The 21,767-nt window shown below is 39.6% G+C and overlaps 1 protein-coding gene across 3 annotated transcripts in view; it reads left to right on the top strand.

Moving 5' to 3' along the window:
- The window catches only part of CTNND2 (catenin delta 2), a 975,434-nt gene that overhangs the window by 560,243 nt on the left and 393,424 nt on the right, over positions 1-21,767 (top strand). For all 3 annotated transcript variants that reach the window (XM_061189131.1, XM_061189130.1, XM_061189132.1), the window contains 2 exons: positions 3,899-4,093; positions 16,782-17,037. In XM_061189131.1, the coding sequence (XP_061045114.1) occupies positions 3,899-4,093; positions 16,782-17,037 (451 nt within the window). The remainder of the gene's footprint in view (positions 1-3,898; positions 4,094-16,781; positions 17,038-21,767) is intronic.

Here is a 21,767-nt window from a genome sequence, read left to right as displayed (position 1 = left end):
GTTACACTACCCTTCAGCCCTCCTGGATCACAACCTCTCTTAGCCTGTAAGCTGAGCATTCATGCTTCAGATGTGAGTCTTCAAACCCATTGATTTCAGAAACATACTATATATGAATACTGCCAGGGTCTGGGCTCTCTAGACCCAAACTTTGTCTCCTGAAGAGGAGAAGTAGGACGAGTAAAAGCATATGATAGCATTGAAAGGTTAACATTGGATGCTGTAAGCGTTGTGGCAGAAATTGGTCATAAAGTCTGGACACAGGTATTATACTTGCATGACCTGCGTCTGCAATGGTGGGGGACCGGTTGATGCAGTTGGGCTGGTCCGTGGGGTCTGCTTTCCCTTTTCTCTTGGGCCCATCCATGTTTCCATTGCCCTTTGTCACACTGCTGTTCTGAGCCCTCAGCTTGGTCAAGGTGAGGCTCTCAGAATTGTTCTCCACCAACATAATTGGCCTGGACATCTGTGACATTTTAACGAAGTCAGAGTTTCTCCAGCATTTTTTCTTGTTAACATTGTTCCAGTTTCTGGCAAAGATGCAGATGTTTACTAGTGGTGTTTTGAGTCCAGTGTTAACGCTGAGCACTCACTGTCAAATAGACCGTGATGGTAAAAGAAAATTACTACCAAAGAAAAGCGTATTTTCTTTTTTTGTTTGTTTTTAAATTGGAGTATAGTTGCTTTACAATGTTGTGTTAGTTTCTGCTGTGCAGCAAAGTGAATCAACCACATGTATACATATACCCCCTCTTCCTTGGATTTCCTTCCCATTTAGGTCACCGCAGGCACTGAGTAGAGTTCCCTGTGCTATACAGTCAGTTCTCATTAGTTATCTGTTTTATACATAGTGGTGGATATATGTCAATCCCAGTCTCCCAATTCATCCCACCCCCAACTTCCCCCCTTGGTGTCCATATGTTTGTTCTCTACGTCTGTGTCTCTACTTCCACTTTGCAAATAAGTTCATCTATACCATTTTTTTAGATTCTACATATATGCGTTAATATACGATATTTGCTTTTCTCTTTCTGACTTACTTCACTCTGTATGACAGTCTCTAGGTCCATCCACGTCTCTGCAAAGGGCACAATTTCGTTCCTTTTTATGGCTGAGTAATATTCTATTGTATATATACACCACATCTTCTTTATCCATTCCTCTGTTGATGGACATTTAGGTTGCTTCCATGTCCTGGCTATTGTAAATAGTGCTGCAATGAACACTGGGGTGCATGTATCAAGAAAAGTGTATTTTCTTTGAATCAGCAAATATATACACCATCTCATGAAATTTTGGAGCCTATTCAGAGAAGAGGTTGTGTGAGATTTTTTTTTTCCTTGAAATTGCCCAAAATAAAACAGGCCTTGTTAGTCGGGGCCTGATATGTTCTTTCTTGAGCAAGAGTGGTAGAGGGCATGAATTCCAGAAGTTTCACTTTTAACCTTTAATTCCTTGCCCCTCTTTTTTCTCCTAGTTCTGTCTCTCTTACCATTAACTGTGCCCACCCAGCCACGAGCAATTAAAACCTGACCACAGTGAATAAAAGGAGTGCAAACAATGCTTGGTTTAAAATGCCTTATCTCAGCTCTATGCATAATGCTTAAATATGCAAAGGTATTTTGCACAAGTGTCTCCACAGGGAAACACTATGAACTTACAGTTCTGTCAAAAGCATGCTAATAAAAAAGTGTAGTATATTCTTCAAATATTTAATAATTGTACTATTGCATTTTTCTTAATACCAGCACATAGAAATTCTGATATCCACAGAGGTAGGCCTTATCTTAAGATTCTTGCTCCTTGCCTAGGACCCTTGGTCATTAATTTCTGATTTATGATACTAATAAAAATTTCCTAATGCCCAGTAAATGCTTATAAGAAGAGGATTTTCACACATACCCTCAGCTCATGTCGCCACTTAAAAGATCAGCAGGTCCTTTTACTGTTCATCGTTGGATATTTTTAGCTGCTTAGAATCGAGGAATGGTGATAAAGTTACACCTCTTAATCTACCAGGGATGGATAACTTTTATTTAACTATATGACATTTGGATGTAATGACTGTTTCCTTGTTTTTTACACTTGTAAGTCCTTGGCAATATTATCAAAACCTTCAGAGGTAGAAAGAACTGACAGCAGGAACTCAAGGCATATCGTACTTAAATAGATTCCTGGAAAATACGAGCATGTGATAATATTCAGTGTGATGTTGGCATTTGATAAATCAGATGCAATGAACCTAATTATGTAAAACAGTTATTTTGAATCTATCACTCATCTGAACGCTCTCTAAATCAGAACTTAATTACTAGCAAAGGGAAAGGTAAGGAACTTGCCTACTTGATTCCCTTCCTTTCCTCAAAACATTCAGTGATTGTTATCAAGACTGAATTCATGGAAGTCTTAGCACTGCCCCAGTCCTTCGGAATTGCTTTGTTCTCTCTTGATTTAAATGTAAAGCAGACTGTGTAAAATATACCAGTAAAACATTTATCTGTTGGCAATTTCAAAACTTTTGAATGGCTTTGTCCTCAAATATACTAGACAAGAAAATCAAAATCTTTGGGGTTAGATCATTCTGAAGAAGCAGCCCAGTCATTGAGCACTGAAGATGTTGGCTTTAAGGTGGCCACCGGTGAAGGCCGGGGCGCAGCAGGACCGAGGGAGAACTGTCCACAAACACAACCAAAATCAAGGAATTCCACCTCCCTCTAACTTTAAGCTGGGATGGAGGGCTCCCAGTTGGGACTATTCAAAGGCAGTGGACAGTTAAATCCCAGCGTGCCATGCGGGTTATTAGCTTTGGAGAGTTAGCTGAAGGGTCTTTGCTAAAATCATCTGTAGCCTTGTTTGGGTTTTGTGTGTGTCCTGTACTCGCCATTGTTAGATAACCGTCTCTCCTTGATGCCCCTTCACTGTCCCTAGATGTCCTCCACCCCATCTGTCCCCGTGGAGATGATTCTCCTGGCATGTCTACTCCTGTGACTCTGGCTTTCCCTGGGACGAAATATTCGCTCTCAGTCAACGTCTTCTTTTTCGTGTGTCAACTCAAGCTCTTAACCCTCATGAGAGTGTTTCCTCTTGCGCAGAGATTCCCTGGCCCACAGCACTGCTTCAAAGCCACACCTCTTCCCATACAGTGCAAGAAAGAAAAGGAAAAAAAAAAGACACAAATAAGGATTTACGAACACTACAGGCAAATGCTGTGTAGCCTCGATTTATAAATTAAACCAGTTTGTGGCAACCATTTGAACTGTTTCAGAGGAAGGTAGACTAAATGCAGATCCTTCAGTTTGGAGGGTAAGAGTAAAGGAAAACGTAACTTGAAAACCTTTTTCTTTAAAATATGCTTCTCTCAGGGATTTAGACTACTGTGAAGTCCGAACATTTTGGTTCATTCATTGTCCAGGGAAAAACTGCTGATGAGAACAAATTCTGGTCCACTTTTCAAGAACAGCATCAAGACGGCTTGACTTGCCACCATGACTTGTGCATTTGCTCATCGTTTTAAATGAGAATTCCTGTTGTAAAATTTCAGGTGCAAGAACTAAGGGATAATAAGAGCTTTTTAGGTTTGACTTCAGTCTGCCTGATTTCTTTAGTGAGGAAACCTGCTACATTCGTTAGGCTGGGAAATATGCTGTTTCACTGGCCCTGTTCAATGCGGATTTATCTCAGAATCATTATCATCCTTATACAGAGATCAGGTTTGGGAGCAAAGCAAGGCAGCTGGGTGATGCAGATAAGCTGATTAGCTTGACCTCTTGCTGCCATTCATTTGATTTTCTGCAGATTTCAACATTCTGTCCCCCCCAAATTCAAATATGTCTTTGTTCAAACAAGTTCTGTTTGAATGTCGGTCGGGTCTTACTGTCTCCTTGTCCATTCCTTTCAGCTGGGTCCCGGGCCTCATACAGCAGCCAGCACGGCCACCTGGGCCCGGAGCTGCGGGCCCTGCAGTCCCCAGAGCACCACATAGACCCCATCTATGAAGACCGCGTCTATCAGAAGCCCCCCATGAGGAGTCTCAGCCAGAGCCAGGGGGACCCTCTGCCGCCAGCACACACGGGCACGTACCGCACGAGCACAGGTGTGTATTCAGGACCCCCGGTGGGGGACCTGTCCACAGAGGGCGGGCCTGACCACAGAAGGGGGGCCTGTCCACAGTGGAGTGGCCTGTCCACAGAGGGCGGGCCTGTCCACAGACGGGGGTCTGTCCACAGAGGGCGGGCCTGTCCACAGAGGGGTGGGCCTGCTTGGAAGCTTAAAGAATACTCCCTTGTGAAAGGGGTGCGTGTGTGTGTGTGTGTGTGTGTGTGTGTTATGTCCTGTTTCCTCAGAAGCATTATGATATGACCTGCTTCTCTCATTAATGTTTGTGATGAGGATAGAAACCAAATACGACTCCACTTTAGCTCCCTGAGTAGATTGTAAATGAAATAAGTACAGGGGGGTTGTCAGCTCATTTTGTCACACAAGCAAATCGAAGGAAGCAGTACCAATTTTTTGTACATCATTATTAACGTATTTAATGAATATAACTACTTTAGGAAAGCACAGTCACTATACAGGACATATAAAGGCATATGCCTCATGCTGGTAAGTGTTTTTTTTAATGACACAGTCTACCTGTTTGGCAAGCTTGGTGGGAAAGAAGCATATTTACTAAAAAATGTAGCATATTTTGTAAAGCCAACTGAGAATTTATTTCATACACACTATTAGGTTGAATCATATGAAATTATTTCTGAAAAGTCGGTTATTGGCAATTGCATGTGGTTCAGTCAACTGTATAGCTTTCCTGGATTAAATATATATTTTGAATTGACACAACCTTAGGCCACGTGAAGAAGGACAAGTGATTTCCAGAACATGAAGCCATTTGCAAAATAACTGGTTAAATGTCATGATTAAATGTGCTAGAGCACATTTATCTTAACTGTAAAATCAATATCATTAAGAAGATACTGAGAATTGCACTTCCTGTAAAGCCTCCCATGGCTAAGTTAACTTAGAAAACAGTATGCTGCCGGTTTGCAGACAGTAGAGCCGTCTCCTTCATTTCTAATGATACACATTATCCCGGGCAGGGGCCGCGGTATGGGGACGCGGAAGCTCCGGTCCAGGCCTTGGCACTGGGCACTGCATCTTCAGACTGTTGTAACTTCCAGTTCCCAAGAAGTAGATCATAGCAATTTTGTTAAACTACATTATGATACTAAATTATATGCTTTGAAATCCAGGCAAGCTACGTTGCTCTTCTAGCTGATTATTGATATTTACATTTCAGTATTTCACTGCATCATAGGAAGAAAAGCACAGAATACTCTTTTATTTTACTCTTGACATTGTAAATGCCCTCCAGTGTTAATAGTACGTATCTTAGTTTAGGTAGAAAGAATACCCATTTATTCTTCTGTCAGAGTTTCTCTCACCTTCAGCCTGCTAAATCTACTCCAGTCTGAGGCTGGGCTATTTTAACATTTAGCTTGTTGCATATTATTAACTAGGGTAATTTTATTTCCACCCACTCCTTATAAAAGACAAAGATAACAATCTCGGTGACATTCCATATCTAATTTGAAGAAAAACTGACAACAAAGGGGATTATGTTGATTCTCTGTTCCATATTCATAGGCTTTTAGAATTAGCTCTCGTTGATAAACTTCTGGAGGTTTAATGAAAAATTAGCTCCAATAGGAAAAAAGTATTTCATTCATCGATCGCAAATTAAGGACCAGGAATGATGTTCACACTTAAAAAAAAAAAAAAAAGAACACTGATGACAACGAAAGTAGTGTTTTCTCTAAGCCAGGGGTCGGCAAACTATGGCTCACGGTCTAAACCCAGCTCGTCACCTGTTGTAGTAGTGCTTGTGCGTTAAAAACGATGATCACATTTTTAAATGGTTTGCAGTCAAAAGATCGATAATATTTGGGGATATGTAAAAGTCATATGAAATCCAAATTTCAGAGTCCATAAACCGTTATTGGAATACAGCCCCACCCTTTTGTTTCCAGATCATCTGTAGTTGCTGTCACCCTGCAGCAGCCCAGTTGAATAGTGACAGAGACCATATGGTTGGTCAAGCTGAGAATACTTACTTACTGGCTCTTTACAGAAGTTTGCTGACCCCCGTTCTAAGCCATCGGTGGAGAACCAGGCTGAATGAATAAACGAGTGTTTTTCTCCTATCTCTCCTCTGAGAGAAGGCAGGCGTGTCCTCTGAGTGCTTCAGAGGGGACAATCTGTTTGCCCAGCCCTTTCCCAGTAATAGTAACCTCTGCCTTGGCCAAGATCTGTTGAGGTGTGCCATCCAGATGCCCAAGACACCCTCCCTGCCCGCATCTTTGAACTTGAGGCACTTTTGAGGAAATATGCTGATTTCCACAACACTATGGAAATTTCCAGAAGTGCATGGGTGGTCTCTTGGGGACAGGTGGGGAGAAGCCACCTCTCCAGTGCCTAAGCATAAAGCCACAAGCCCTCTCTCCCTCACACCTGCTCAGGTTACTCCCTGTTTCTATCCTGAATTCATTTCAAGTCCTTACCCTTTCCCAGCTAACCCTGCACCTCCAGGAACTGTCTCTGTCAGAACCCACATGTTTGAGAAAATGCTTTTAATACGGGTATATATCTCTCACTTATAAATTACATACATATTATACAATAGTATTAAATTATATCTAGTAAAGGCAAGATTAAACTTCAATAAAGAAACATTTTAAGATTGCTTTCCCAGGAATCCCCTGGCGGTCCAGTGGTTAGGACACCGTGTTCTCACTGTCGGGGACCCTGGTTCGATCCCTGATCGGGGAACTAAGATCCCACAAGCCGTGCAGTGCGACCAAAAATATAAAAAAATAAAGTTAAAAAAAAAAAAAGATTGCTTTTCCATATCCAGAGGGTTATTTTTCACATCCCCTGTGCTATACACACCCCACACTTAGTGCCACCACTGGTACAGACCTTTAAGAAGCTTCCAGAGTCAGAGCAAATACCCTAATTCCTTGGGAGAAGAGGACAGGTTCTTACGAGGCCTGTTAGACCTGAACTGTTCCGGGGTCACTGGCTTTTGGCTCAGATCGGTGGCCGAGGTGACTCTTCAGCCTTACCTCTCTGCTGTGAAGTAAGGCCACTGGCCGGGGGTCCTTCAGTTCCATCTGTAGAGCATTTCCAGAGGATACTTCCAGGAGAGTGGGGCAGGGGAATTGAAGGCCACTTGCTGCTCTTGAGGGAATCCCCACTTGGGAGTGAAGTCAAGTGTATTGGCCTTAACAATTTGGGAATTACTAGGTGGTGCCATAGCATCAAGCAGGTGACACAGGATGACAAAGCATATAGCACGTCGCCACTTTCAGCGATGGTTCTCAATGCTTTGAATGTATTTACTAATCCTCAGAACCGCCCTATGAAGGAGGTGCTATTATGATGCTCACTTTTCGAATCAGAATACTGAGACACAGAGATGTTGAGTAATCTGCCCAAGGTCACACAGGTTGTATGGAGCCAGTCTTTAAACCTTCACGCCCAGGCAGTTTTGCCCTGGGACCTGGGCTCTTAACAGTCATCTTGGTTGACCCTGCATTTGTAAAAATCATCATTCAGAAACGAAATAAATATATACCCATTTTCATCTAGAGAGCGTCAGGATTTCCTGTGTCCTGTGTTAATCAGATAATATCTGCTGAAAACAAACCACGTGCTCGATGGGCTTCGGGTCCAAAGAAGCTTAAACCAACTCCTTGTCCTCACGCATGCTCATTTTAGTTTCAGAGAAGGACCTAAAATAGGAAAAAATAACTGGTAACGGAAGGTAATATATTAAAGGCTAAATGAATATTCCAGACAAAAATGAAGACAGAGGATTAAGAAAAGCACCAAAAAAAATAGAACATATTCAAAATTAAGCAAGCAGGATCATTACAAAAGAGAAAAGGACGTCCCTCAACTGGTGACACTGGACTCAGAGGCTCAAAAGTAACTCCTTTGAACGGTCAACCATTCAAATTAGTTTCTTGGATGCCTGACTCACTTGCTTAGGTTTGGCACAAATTCAACTAAATTGAAATAATTTTACTTACTAATATGTATTTTCCTCTCACAGGAAAAACGGGGGAAAAAAATCCCGTCCTCTTTATACAATTGCAAAATTAAAATGACCTTATCTGTAAAAAAAAAAAAAAAAACACACAAAAACAACACATACTGTCGTTTCTTTCCTAGATAGCATGTAACTCAAGACTGCACTATACACGATTCCTGACGCCCTCCCAGGTCATCCTTTAGTTTCTCAGCAGGGAGTGGGGCTGTGGAATGGTACCCGCCCTTGGTCCCTCAGTGCTTCAGCTCTGCTTCCACCTGGCTCGGGGTCCCGGGCATTATCTCCGGTGACCACTCTTCTCTCGCATCCCTGCTCAGGCCCATGCTGACCCCATCCCTGGGCCTCCCTTTCCAAACACCACTAAGGCCATCCTGAGTTATACATTGTGCTAGAGCTGAGAAATACACCAAGATGACTATACCGAGAAGAGCAGGAGACAGCTGTAGTCCTCGAAGATGAGACAGATTGAGGCTCCCTAAACTTCCCCTCCAAAGGCGATTTCTCAGCTTCTCCCCCTATACCCAACCTACCACCATCTTTTTTCCATCCCTCCATCTTGGCTACCATAGTTACCCTCTCACCCCTGTTACTTTATTCTGAAGACTGACTTAGATCCCGATTCAGACAAGGAGCACAGTCTACCTTTGGGTGTTCAAAAAGGTCCTCGAGCCTTTCCCAAACCAAAAAGCTTCCTAACCATAATGTCAGAGGCTTGCGTACGTGCATTTGTATACATTTGTGTGCGTGTTAGAGAATCAGGGTTGACAAATCCCATTTCTCCCCTCTCCCGCTCCAGGCTGGTGGATGGTAAAACATACAACAGGGTTCACAACTCACACACAAGAAATCAATCGGATTTTATTCAGCTGGGCCAGCACTCTGTGGGCCACGGCTGCGCCAGGGAGCATGGTCTGAAGAGGGTCTTCTGCCCGCACCCCAGACCTAGCTCTGACCCTTCCTGCTCAGGCACCCCAGCCAGTGCTGGACAATGTCAGCTGAAAAAAAAATGCACAACATGAGAGGTGTGAGTTCAGTTTTATTGGGGGCACAATGAGGACTATAGCCTGGGAGACAGCATCTCAGATAGCTCTGAGGAACTGGTCCAAAGAGGCAGGGGGGGAAGGTCAGTATAGATGTGATTCTGGTGAAGGGGGAGTGCATGCAATCGAGCACATATTCTTGGCAGAAGGTTTCTGCTAGTCTCAAGGAGCAGACGTCACCATTAATGATTTTAGTGCTTTTCTAGATGTGAGGAGATGTAAGAAGTGGGCTCATAAAATCTTCCCCTGAAAGTATCTAACTATCTGAAGACCTATTCTGCCAGTTTTGCCCAGAGCACAGAGTGCCTCATTCCTCATCTCCACCCTGAACTCCTTTCAGGGGGTGTTGAAGGTCAGCGGTCGCAGCAGCTTGTGATTTCATCCTTGTAGAGGCAGGTGGCAAGTGCCAGCTTTTAGTTGGCAACAAGAACCACAGACCTTTTCCCCCACTCTGTCCCAGCAGAAGGGAGCGGGCTCGGAGGATGACCCCCCAGCCTCCCTGGGCCCAGATGTGACTTTGTAGGGTGGCAGAGACAGTAGAGCAGCTGCCCCTAGGGGCACCAGGACAGGACTGAGACAGGAGCCAGCATGGTGGCCCCGGAGATCTAGCAGCGTGAGAGAACATAAAAGGGTCACTTCCTGAATCAGCAGTGGTCGCCACTCAACAGGGCTCCCCAGAGGGGACCCTCTTATCAGATGCATCCGTGCTGTCTCCCTGGGCAAGGAGACAGGATGCTGTGGCTGCAGCAGAGGACCAGGCCACTGAGCGGTGAGTGGGGCAGTAGAGCAAATATCCCCACCTGCTCTTCCAGGACCATCCACCCAATGTCTGAGTCTTTACTTCTTGCACAATGAAAATTTAAAGAGGCACACTTTTAATGAGGGCGTCGGTTTAAATAAAACGTACCTTTTGTCCGGGATAAGCCTTGTCCAAACCAGAGCTTATATAACAAGGAGCATGGCCAGACAAAGAACTTGTGACTCTCATGGATTTGCTTATGCTAAAGTCTATTAAGATGACACAGATTTTTATTTCAAACTCAAACATACCAATGACTGTCAACTTAGGAGTCATTTGATGAACGTAAATACTTGATTCTGACAACCCCCAAAACACATCTTTCTAAACTAGCAAAAATGGCCAACATCGGCTGGGTTGATAGTCACATGAATTTCCTTTTGGATAAATGTGATCCTGAGTGGAGAAAACAAGCTTTCTGTGATGAATGTGTCAGCTTCTAATAAAGAATGAATTAGGGGCTTCCCTGGTGGCGCAGTGGTTGAGAATCTGCCTGCCAATGCAGGGGACACGGGTTCGAGCCCTGGTCTGGGAAGATCCCACATGCCGCGGAGCAACTGGGCCTGTGAGCCACAACTACTGAGCCTGCGCGTCTGGAGGCTGTGCTCCCAACAAGAGAGGCCGCGATAGTGAGAGGCCCGCGCACCGCGATGAAGAGTGGCCCCCGCTTGCTGCAACTAGAAAAAGCCCTCGCACAGAAACGAAGACCCAACACAGCCAAAAATAAAATAAAAAATAAAAAAAAAGAATGAATTAGCGTAGGTACGCTGCAAGGAGAAAACCTGCTAAATATCCTTATGAGGTTGACAAATATTGCAACATAACAAGAAATAAGAATGGGATGAAAATATTTGCCCATATGGAGAAAGCATTTTTTAAAAAACTTAACTTTCTGCAGTAATAGCCAATACTTCATAAAGTTGTAGAGGGATTACATAGAACCTTCATATTCATAAAATTTTATTGCTATTCAATAAAATATAAATAACATTTTCAATGAAATTCATCTTTTGAGTCCACAAAAGGTGGAATATTAACAGTTTATTACTTATTAAAGGCTGTTACTTCAAATTGTAAAAATGATTGCTTCCCACTGGAGCAAGTCAAATTAGATCCTCCATAACCTCTTAGTTAAAATTTTTACCTCTTTTAAGTCTAAAAAGTCAGGGGCACATGATTACCCAACTGGAAATTTTTAATGAGCCCAGTGATAAATATCATCTTAAAACCAAGAAGAGCTTCCAGATGCTTACCTATATCAATTCACCTAAAATGGTGTAAATACAAAGTCTAATTACAGCTGAAGGAGAACAGAGTGTTTGCTGGTAGAACAATCGATACAATTTAGAAGCAACAACATGAACACCAGTAATCAACATCAACACTAATAATAATCCTGCATGAAATGCCTCTCCCCCACAAAAATGATGACATATTAGCTTGGGTCAACCTGTGCAGAGTGCAGAAAATTGGAAGACATGTATAATTCAGTTCTAGATGATAATATTACTGGGAATATAGTAGATTGGGTGGTGAAGGTTCCTCATCCCTGAAATGATAGAGTTCTTATTATTTAAGTAATAACTTTAAAGGTATATAGGCCATGTTTTTGGACCCATTGTCACCTAAGCCATTTTTATTTTCTGAGCTTGCAGAAGGAATGTTATTTAATCAGCTTATTGTTTGCTTACTTTGTATTCTATCACATGTGTAAAAGTATTTTATGTTTTCATATCTCTATGTACAAATATACATAAAAGCAAAGATAAATAATACAAAAACAAAGATAAATGTTTTTTCTTTCTTCTGTTGAACCCTACTTTATATTCCATCCCCCAAGTTTCTTCATGTGCCAGAGTCTTGTATTTTATTCTGTTCTCCTTTTTTTCCATTGTCAGTAAATAATGCATGTAACCATCTATCCTCATCAAAATAGAATGTTTGCTTTTATTAAAAAGGATCTCCCTTCCCTTCTTTCAAACAAAATACAACACATAAAACATCTATTTTTTTTCCCTTTACGCGCTAGACCTTTATTTGTGTAGCTCTTCGGAAAACAGATAATTTCATGAACAGCGTGAAAAAGTGAAGTATCAGGTCAACTGCTGCAGAAGCTACTTTTAAAATCTCCCCGAAGAGGCTACTTTTAAACTCTCCCCAAAGAGACCGGCAGTGTGATTCATTGAGTTGGAAGAGCTTATTGAGGGGAGAAGGGGCTGTTTGCAGAGCAGGTGAGAAGAGAGAGGAGTGTTAACAGAGCTGATAAAGCACCTTTTACTTCAAATGTTTGCCATAAGAAAGTTCAGTTGAATAGAGTAATTCTCCAAGGTGGGTGATTTGGTCAACTGAGCTCTAAAACTCAAATGAGAGAAAACGTAGGCCATAACGTCCTTTTGGGTTCCTCCGTACCATCTTAAAAACCCGAACGCACTTTTTGGCCAACCGAGTATAACAGGACAGAAATTAAGGGAAAATTTGTGTTAAAGAAAAGTCTTTTAATCGTGTGATCAGTATCGGCTTATCTGTATTAACAGAGAGCCACAGTCTGCATCAAACACACCGCAGTCTGAACAGGCAAGGCAAAAAGGGAGAAATCAGTTTTAACGGGTTGAAATCATTCTTTTACCTCATGCTTAAAAAAATATAAAGTATTACATTGTTACATTACCGATGGCTACTTTGAGATCTCTTAGTTTTTCATGCATTTTCTTCTATATGATCATATAACCTACCCTTTAAAATGGTGTATTTTTCTCCCCATTTGTATTGCTATTTTGCATTATTTTCCTTGCATTGATCAGTCTCTAATTTATTTGAATTTGGCAGTATCAGTTTGAGTTCTAATTTTATATTTTGAAATTCTCATCAGGTACTCTATTTATTGTGACCTAAAAAAGTTGAAACTTATGGCTTCAGGAATGATACTTCTGAAAGGCCATTTGTCAAGTGACAGAAATGTGATTGTGATTTTTTTTTCAAATATGATCTTTCTGGAAGTTGTTTACCCGTCTTAAATTTCATAGTCCACCGTCTTTTTTTCTTAATATAGTAGTATCACTGATTAAACGAAGCCTCAAAACACTTTAAAATAAAATTAAGATAACTATATGTATCATATTCTTGATTTTCCTATAAATGAACAAATTTAGATTTTTCTGCATATCTCAATAAATTCAATTAAATGAGAAATGGTGTAAATTAGTTAGCCCACCAAGGTGTAGTAGTTTTTTCCAGTAGAATATTCAGATTGTTGATTCCTATTATAAATCTGTCTCTTCTCTGTACTTTTGGTAGACATTACGCTTACTTTTAGGGCTCTCATCATTTTTCTAAGTTTTCTCACTGTGTTAGGTAATTCAGTAATACACATATTTGAGGTTATAAACCTAGTTCAGCTTATAAACCTGTAAGCATAAACTCTGGAAGCAGGGTGCAAGGGCTTGAATTCCTTCTCTACTAAATATAAGGCAAACTTGGGCAAGTTATATCATCTCTCTGTGCCTCAGTTTCCCACCTGTAAAGTGAGAATGACATGTTTATTCTTCTATAGAGTTGTTGGACAAAATATGAGTCCACACAAATGAAGTGATTACAGGAGCTATAATGTCTGATATCCAGTGGCAAGGGCCTGTCACTCCAAAGCAATATGTACAATCCCTTTTCTAATGTGAGCTCATTTCAACATTGTTAGGCAATAATAATAGCTCATTTGTTTAACATTTTGCACATATTAGGCATTAAACGATCTCATGCATTTAAAGCAAACAATGATCCCACGGGGTCATTGTCTTCTCTTCACTTCACAGTCAGGAAACTGGAGCTTTGAGAGCTCAGTTTCTTGCTCGATACGAACAATTGACCAAAAAGCCCAGATGTGGACCTGATTCTCTAACTTCAGAAGCCAAGCTCTGAACGCGTTCCCTGACATTTCATTTGGCCCCTGCAAAGGCCAAAGTAGAATACATATCTGAGCCTAACAATGTTCATAAACTTTCCTTCACCTTTTCTCCCTCCTCATACACTGAGATGTTGCCTTCTTGTTTCTGCTCAGTTAATTGCATTTCACACCTTCTTTTCTCGTTTTGCCCCAGTCTCCCTTATCCTCTGCATAATTTTTTGTTTGCTCCTGGGATTGTTTTTCTTAAACTCCTCTTGTTATACTATATTATTATTTTTTTAATACCTTTTTTTTTTTCCTTTTTCCTGGCCGTGCCACGCGGCTTGCAAGATCTTAGTTCCCTGACCAGGATCAAACCTGTGCTCCCTGCATTGGAAGGGCGGAGTCCTAACCACTGGACCACCAGGGAAGTCCCTATTCTTTTTAAATGTATAGTCCTTTGAGAGTTTCTGGTGTGGCTAGTTAGCTTGTTTCCCTTACCTATATTATCAGTTTTTTAACAAGAGTGTTTCTTCACGTTTCTTTTTTTTTTTTTTTTTAAGAGAATGGCTGCATTGTCAGTGAGGTAATGAAGCCCGCGGTATTTTTTTTTTTTTTAATATATTTATTTATTTATTTTTGGCTGTGTTGGGTCTTCGTTTCTGTGCGAGGGCTTTCTCCAGTTGCGGCGAGCAGGGGCCACTCTTCATCGCGGTGCGCGGGCCTCTCACTATCGCGGCCCCTCTTGCTGCGGAGCACAGGCTCCAGACGCGCAGGCTCAGCAGTTGTGGCTCACGGTCCCAGTTGCTCCGCGGCATGTGGGATCTTCCCAGACCAGGGCTCGAACCCGTGTCCCCTGCATTGACAGGCAGATTCTCAACCACTGCGCCACCAGGGAAGCCCACATTTCGTTATTAAATCCTGGTCTCTGCCATTTTGCCCTCCCTTCCTGTTAATCACTATATCTAATGTATTAATAACAAATAATTTTGTGTAGAAAAGGATTGTTTTCTGATATTAGTAACCCTTTCCAGCAAGCTTAAGCACAGATATTTAGTTCCTGAATGGAAAAAATGCATTTGTCTGAAAAATGTCAGCTTATAGTTAGTTTTCCCTGTTTGCCCTTGGTTTGCTGGCTGGCTTTTCACAACTCTTCTAGAAAATGAAATTTTGTTTACCTCTTTGCATTTGTTCTTCCAAGAGCATGGTTATGCCTGGCCTGAATTTTTAACCCCTGCCCCCATGACATAAAGCACATTGTTCATAAATTTTAAAACATGAATTTTAATTAGACATGCTTGTAAAATTTTGGAGACAATATAAATGCTCCATAAATTGCATAAAGACGTAAGACAGATTTTCTGGTTGTGAACTTAATGTTTATTAGTCTAATCTAATGACTTTGAAACTTAATCCATCAGGGCAGCCCTCATCATTTCAAAATACTGCTCTTCTGGGAAAATACACACTTTTTGTTTAGAAAGTTTTCTTAAATATTTTTCTAGTCTTTACCATGTCACAGTGCCTAGTCTCCTAATTTTGGTTATTATAAGATTAAGTATTAAAAGTTCATTGGAATGAGAAGCCCTGAACTCTGTTAAAATCAGCTCTCATATTAGGATATGTTTCTCCAGTTCACTTTGCAACTTTTTGTCATTTCGACAGGATACCCTTAACTTTTAACATTAACATTGTTTCCTCAATATGACATAATTTCTTTTGTATTTGATTTCACATATGTCTTCTAATGAGAGAGAGGATAAAATAAGCTCTATCACCATCCACTATGAAGCGCTCAGAAAGTCCGAGTTGTGGGGTGTGATTCGTAATTGGAAACTAATTCCACATAGAGCTCGCATGGTATAAATGGCCTTATCTAGACATTGGCTGTATTTGGGATATATTCCAATCTACAGTGCTAGAAAGTAAAGGTGCTATCTAATATTGATCATGGCTAAATATCACAACAGTTAATAACAGGTCACATTCTATTAATATGGAAGATGCTATTTTCATTGTATATGTCAGCTAAACCTTAGACGTCAAGTATCTTTGAGAACCAGATAAAAATAATGACAGGAAACAAACTCCAAAGAACCCAGGAAGGAAACAAAAAACTGAAATGCAGTTTGGAAATAGTCAAACCAGTTTTAGTAACTGGTGTCAAATCTTCTCCAAACAATTTAGGCATATTGAAAAGATGCAAATACTTCTGGAAAAGCCAAGTCAGCTCCTTATTTTGTTTGTGTTGCAGTCGGGCAGGTCTTCATCTCCTCTCGCATGCCCACCCTTCACCAAACGTATTTGTTACTATGACAGCTCAAGTTGAGAAAGAGACATATAAAAATCCTGTGGGTGTTTGTTAAACTTTACAAGAACTAGGACAGTCCTGCATTTAATGCTCGAGTACTAACTCTGGACCTGTGTCCACCTCCACCCCCATGCATGCACATCCTCTCACGTTTCCTTATTTTCTTTTATTTAGGAGAAATTAACCACATTACTAAATTTCTTTCACACCCTTAATAGAATTAACGTAACATCACCTGAGCGAGCACTTTCTGAGTTTTCTCAACCTAAACAGTAAAGAAGTCCCTGTCCACGATTCCTTAGAAGATATTCCTTACATTTCTTCTGGGTCTTAGCTCCGCACAGAGTCTACATTTCCGATTAACAAACCTTCTCTTGGAGGTTGGCAAGCAGCAAACACACCGCAGATGCGTTTTCGCCCTAGAGTGGAAAGGTTTATTCCTGAAATAGCATGCTAATGATCATTTTAATGGGTAACGTCGAATGTGTTAGTTCAAATATGACAGAATTTTTTTTTTTATTCTTTCAAACCCTTGTTTTTGTTTTTGTTTTCGTATGTGTGTAATTTTCCCCCCTGCCTAGACCTGGTTAACCGTTTCTGTGAGCAGGTCCTCAATTTTTTACTTTGTCCCTACTTTCCTGTCCTAGCCCCGTCTTCCCCCGGTGTCGACTCCGTCCCCTTGCAGCGCACAGGCAGCCAGCATGGCCCGCAGAGCGCTGCCGTGGCCACCTTCCAGAGGGCCAGCTACGCCGCCGGCCCAGCCTCCAGCTACGCGGACCCCTACCGGCAGCTGCAGTATTGTCCTTCCGTCGAGTCTCCGTACAGCAAATCCGGCCCTGCCCTCCCTCCCGAAGGCACCTTGGCCAGATCCCCGTCCATCGATAGCATTCAGAAAGATCCCAGGTGGGTACCAACCTTTTTCTCTTCCCGATCACTGCTAAAGAGGTTTTCGAACCAGGCCTTGTTACCACATGATTTCTTTTTGCGTTGCGTTATTGCATCCATGTCACTGGCTGAGTATGAAAGGGTTGACTTTGGTTGGGTTTTATAATCTTCTGCTTGACTGGGAACATTGGTATCGATCATGGATCCCTAGTATCTTCTTGGTTTAACAGCAAAGACGACCTTTTGATCAGAACATTTGTAGGTGCTTGAGGGTTTCAGCTATTTGATGAGATGTTGAACAGTTTTCTTTCATGCAATAGAAATGGAGGATTGGGGAGTTATATCATTTGACTTCAAATACTGTGGTCTAGGTATTTTCTTGTCTCAGTAGAAGCATGCTTTGTCGCGTTGTATGTTTCCATTCATCAGAGTGGAAAGTGGCACACCTACCAGCTTATACTAAAAATTGGAAATTTAGAAAACCCTTATTACCTTCATTTTTGTGTCTGAAAATAAACATTAGGCTGAAGTTGATTGGACATTGATTAAAAACTTGAATATAATATATTAAAGAAATTGTTATTATTGAGAAGTGTTTCTTTTTTGCTTTCTTTTTTCAACAGTGGTGAGGGATTTAGTGATACTCTACTTCTGAAATTGGAATTGAATTCCTGTAGAGTTAAATGATGTTTTATTCATAGGCATTTGATTTATGCAGAGTCCCACAAATATATATCTGCATCTGTGAATACTATAGATATATCAGATTCCTGGTATGTCTTTGTAACAGGGCGTGTGGCTTGAATCTGGTGGTGTACTTAAAATTCATCTCAAGGAATTTTGGGATATTTTCTCTGATAGAGCACACAAGTGCATGTGTACTATATTGAGGGGTTTGCATAGATTCTTTTGTAAAAAGAAATCGCTTCTACATACACAAAAGGCAGAATGGGACCATTTTATGGTGTTCTTTGAGATAGCTTCTTTAGCACAATTCGAACCTGCTTGGAGGGTTTATGTTAAATATTATATGTGGTAGAAGCTCCATTGTAAAGGTGAATTGTAATAAGTGCTCACTGTTAGCTACTAGAAATGAGAAGAATTCTTATACTTACATTGTCCGGCATCCTGCTTCTCTAGATTTTCAGTCGAAACCGGGATCTCTATCGTCTTGGTCCTGAAATCTGCCCCAGATCCTTCAGTATTCTTGGCATGTGTGGGTAGAATGTTCTTCAGATAACAACACCTCAACACTCTCTGTTTCTTTCTTTCTTTCTTCAATATTTGTTATTTTTTTATTGAAGTATAGTTGATTTACAATGTTGTGTTAGTTTCTGCTGTACAGCAAAGTGATTCCGTTATACATATATATGCATTCTTTTTTATATTATTTTCCATTATGGTTTATCCCAGGATATTGAATATAGTTCCCTGTGCTCTACAGTAGGGTCTTGTTGTTTATCCATTCTATATATAATAGTTTGCATCTGCTAACCCCAAACTCCCAATCCATCCCTCCCCCAACACTCTCTATTTTTAAATAATTTTTCTAGACATGCTATTGAAAACATGTAGAAATAAACTCTTAGGAAATGCTAAATAGAAAAATACATAATTGAATTGGCATTGCTTTATTTAACACTGTATACTTAAATTGAGGCTAAGCGTTTAATCTTCGGTGGAAAGGTTTTAAAATTTCATATTAGGGGAATTTGGCTTGATAGGAACCCAAATTTATGTTTCTCTAGCTACAGCTTCGCTTCTTTATTTTATACTGTGTATTAAATGCATTTTATTTTATTAAATGGCATAGCCTTCTCATTTTATGTTACTGTCACTTTTATAGCCTTTTTTTCTTCTTTCAGTGTATCATCATGGCTATTATCTTTTTAAGTTATGGATTATGTGACATATATTTATTGAGTGCCTACTGTAAACCAAAAAAGAGAAACACCAATAAGAAATGTGAGAATGAATAAGAGTATACTGGCCACTGACCTTTTGTAGGTGTAAACTTATATAACAAATCAGTGTTATGGGAATTACAGTTTACTATGTTATTTTTAAGAATGCTAAGCATTGGCTTTAAATATGTGTTAATTCTGAAAAAAATCATACCACCATCCTAAAGTCAGGTATAGAAGCAAAACAAACAGAACCAGATCTAGAACCAGAACTGAATTATTATGGCCTAATATAAAAGACACTAATAATAATAACCTGGCATTATGCAAAATGGTTATATAAAATACAATAATGCCTTTCTTGTAGAGTTTTTTTTTAAATAAAGGAGTATGTCAAATTGTTCAGATTTAATTGAGACAGCCCAAATCTAATCTAAAATTCTAGTCCACAATCTAATGCTTCTTTTATGATAACATTTTTGCATCTTCTTCTGAATAGTGAATTTTGGTTCTTCCTAGGTGAATATTACTAGAACGGATATCTTTTACTTTGGGGGTTTAAAATTGTTTATTTCAGCATTATAACTTATGATTTAAACTTTTCCAGCTTTTAGACTTCTTTCAAGCTTTTATACATACATTTTTGAAGAGAATTTGTTAAAGTTTTATTTATCATTAAATACCAGACTAGGTAAGCCTCTTTGCCATTGCAAACATGTATTTATAGCACATTACAATTCTCAAAACACTTTTCCTTACATCTTTAACTTAGTTCTCCTTTGTGGGAGGAAACTGATATCCCCATATTTTGTGCCTTAAATAAATGGAGAATTGGAATAAATGACCCGTGGGTACACAGGCTAGAATCCACACTTTTAGGACACGGGGCACGTATTGGCATGGGCATTTATATTTCTTTATAAAAAATAAAAAGGAAAAGGAAAGACTATACTCACATCTTTTATGATTTTTTTGGAGGATGAGTAAATGATAGCACCAGTTTTCTGTGTGTAGGAGTGAATGAAGGAATGAAGGAAATGATACAAATTGTCTAAATAGGTCTGGTCTCTCTGATAATTGCTTATGGATATGTGGTCTTTGTTTTGTTTTTCCTTTCTTTTCTCTTCTACTGTCTGCCTATCCGACTTATTGCAGACCAGTATCTTTTCTCTATTAAGGAGCTTCAGTGAGGAGTTTTCAAGCAAATCATCCATTTTAAAATAAGAATTTGAAATCAGGGTAGCCCCAATTCAGTCATTAGACTTGAAACCAGAAACTCCCTGTTATCTTTTTTTTTTTGATATTTTGATGACATTATTTATTTATTTAGGCTATTTTTTTTTTTAATTTATTTTTTTAAATTGAAGTATAGTTGATTTACAGTGTTGCATTAGTTTCAGGTGTACAGCAAAGTGATTCAGTTATACATATATATATTCTTTAAAACAATTTTAAAAAATTTTTTTCTAAGCCATAGGATATGAAAGGATTGGTTCTGAAGGATTAGGTTTTTCTAGCTTACTTGGCTGAGTCATATAGATCGGGGCAAAACTTTTCACTTTTAATTGCCCCTACTGTACTCCAGCAAAGAATGCACAGAAACCTTTTATACAAGGAGACGGTAGAATCTGATTGCCTTTTTAAGTCAGCAATCACTTTGAAAAAAAAATTTATATATATAATGTTTGCTTTACAGCCACGTTCGCTGAGAATTTTTATTTGTTAATTGCATGTTATCTTCCGTAAAATGTGAATTTCTTAAGAGTTATCACAGCTAATACGTTGTTTGTACTATACCAGATATTGAGTTTTATACAGTGCTTTTAAACATGTAGGTCAAATATAAATCTTTAAATTATATGAAAGGACTCATCCCAACTTAGTGATGTTGGGAGTGATAAGTCATAGCATTCTTGTTTTGAAAATGTGATTGATGAAATAACCAGAAAAAAAGCAAGACTGATGTACCTGGTGTACTAATGGTGCTATAAATGTTCTTGTCTATAAAAGAAGAAAAGTTATGGCTAAGACATTTACTGACGTAACTTAATGTGTAGGTTGCAGCATGAATGGCATCTTTTAATCAAGTTGGATTAATCCCTTTTCAGGATATTGTAATCCTTGATGTAAACTACCTCAAAAGCAGTTTTTCACACATGCTAAAGGAATCTAACTTACTGTAAACATGATTCACAATAAAATTCTATCTTCTTTTTGTTATTCAGTGTAACAGAGAAATAAATGCAATGACACATCTTTATGCTGAACTTGAGCCCAAATTAGCAACTGCATTTTCAGTTGACTCTATCAAACTTGTTCTCCATGTTTTGTTTCAAGCCACAGTATTTGACCAATAATCTAAAAATATGCACTTTTAAGGAATTACCTAGTGTATTACTAAAATTATTTTATTATTGGATGTTGTATTAGTATATATTATTAAGTAATACTGCTTATGAATATCATTAGGTAAACCTAGGTTAAGAATGTTTTCCAAATGCTGTTTTTTTTTTTCATTGCTTACCTGCCCACTCCATAACCACACATAGCATATAGTGAAATGAATGCTCAGGAAACAAAATATATACAAAGATGCTTTTTTAAAGGTGAAGATTTAAAAAATATTTTTCGAATCTTTATTAACGTTTAAAGCGCCATTATTATGTCATTTAGGTAACATGTCTGAAGTGTTTGCAATAAAACAGTCATAATATTCTTCCTAGTTCAGTTCTGGGGTGGTGAATCTCTGGGGAGTTTGTTTTTCACTTCAAATGTTCAATAATCATTTATTTAACTGGGGAAATGTCAGAGGGGGAAAAAAATACAGCATCTGCAATTTAAAGA

The sequence above is a fragment of the Eubalaena glacialis genome, chromosome 4 (genome assembly GCF_028564815.1).
Source record: "Eubalaena glacialis isolate mEubGla1 chromosome 4, mEubGla1.1.hap2.+ XY, whole genome shotgun sequence".
Classification (NCBI taxonomy): domain Eukaryota; kingdom Metazoa; phylum Chordata; class Mammalia; order Artiodactyla; family Balaenidae; genus Eubalaena; species Eubalaena glacialis.
This window is presented reverse-complemented; position numbering and strand designations above follow the sequence as displayed.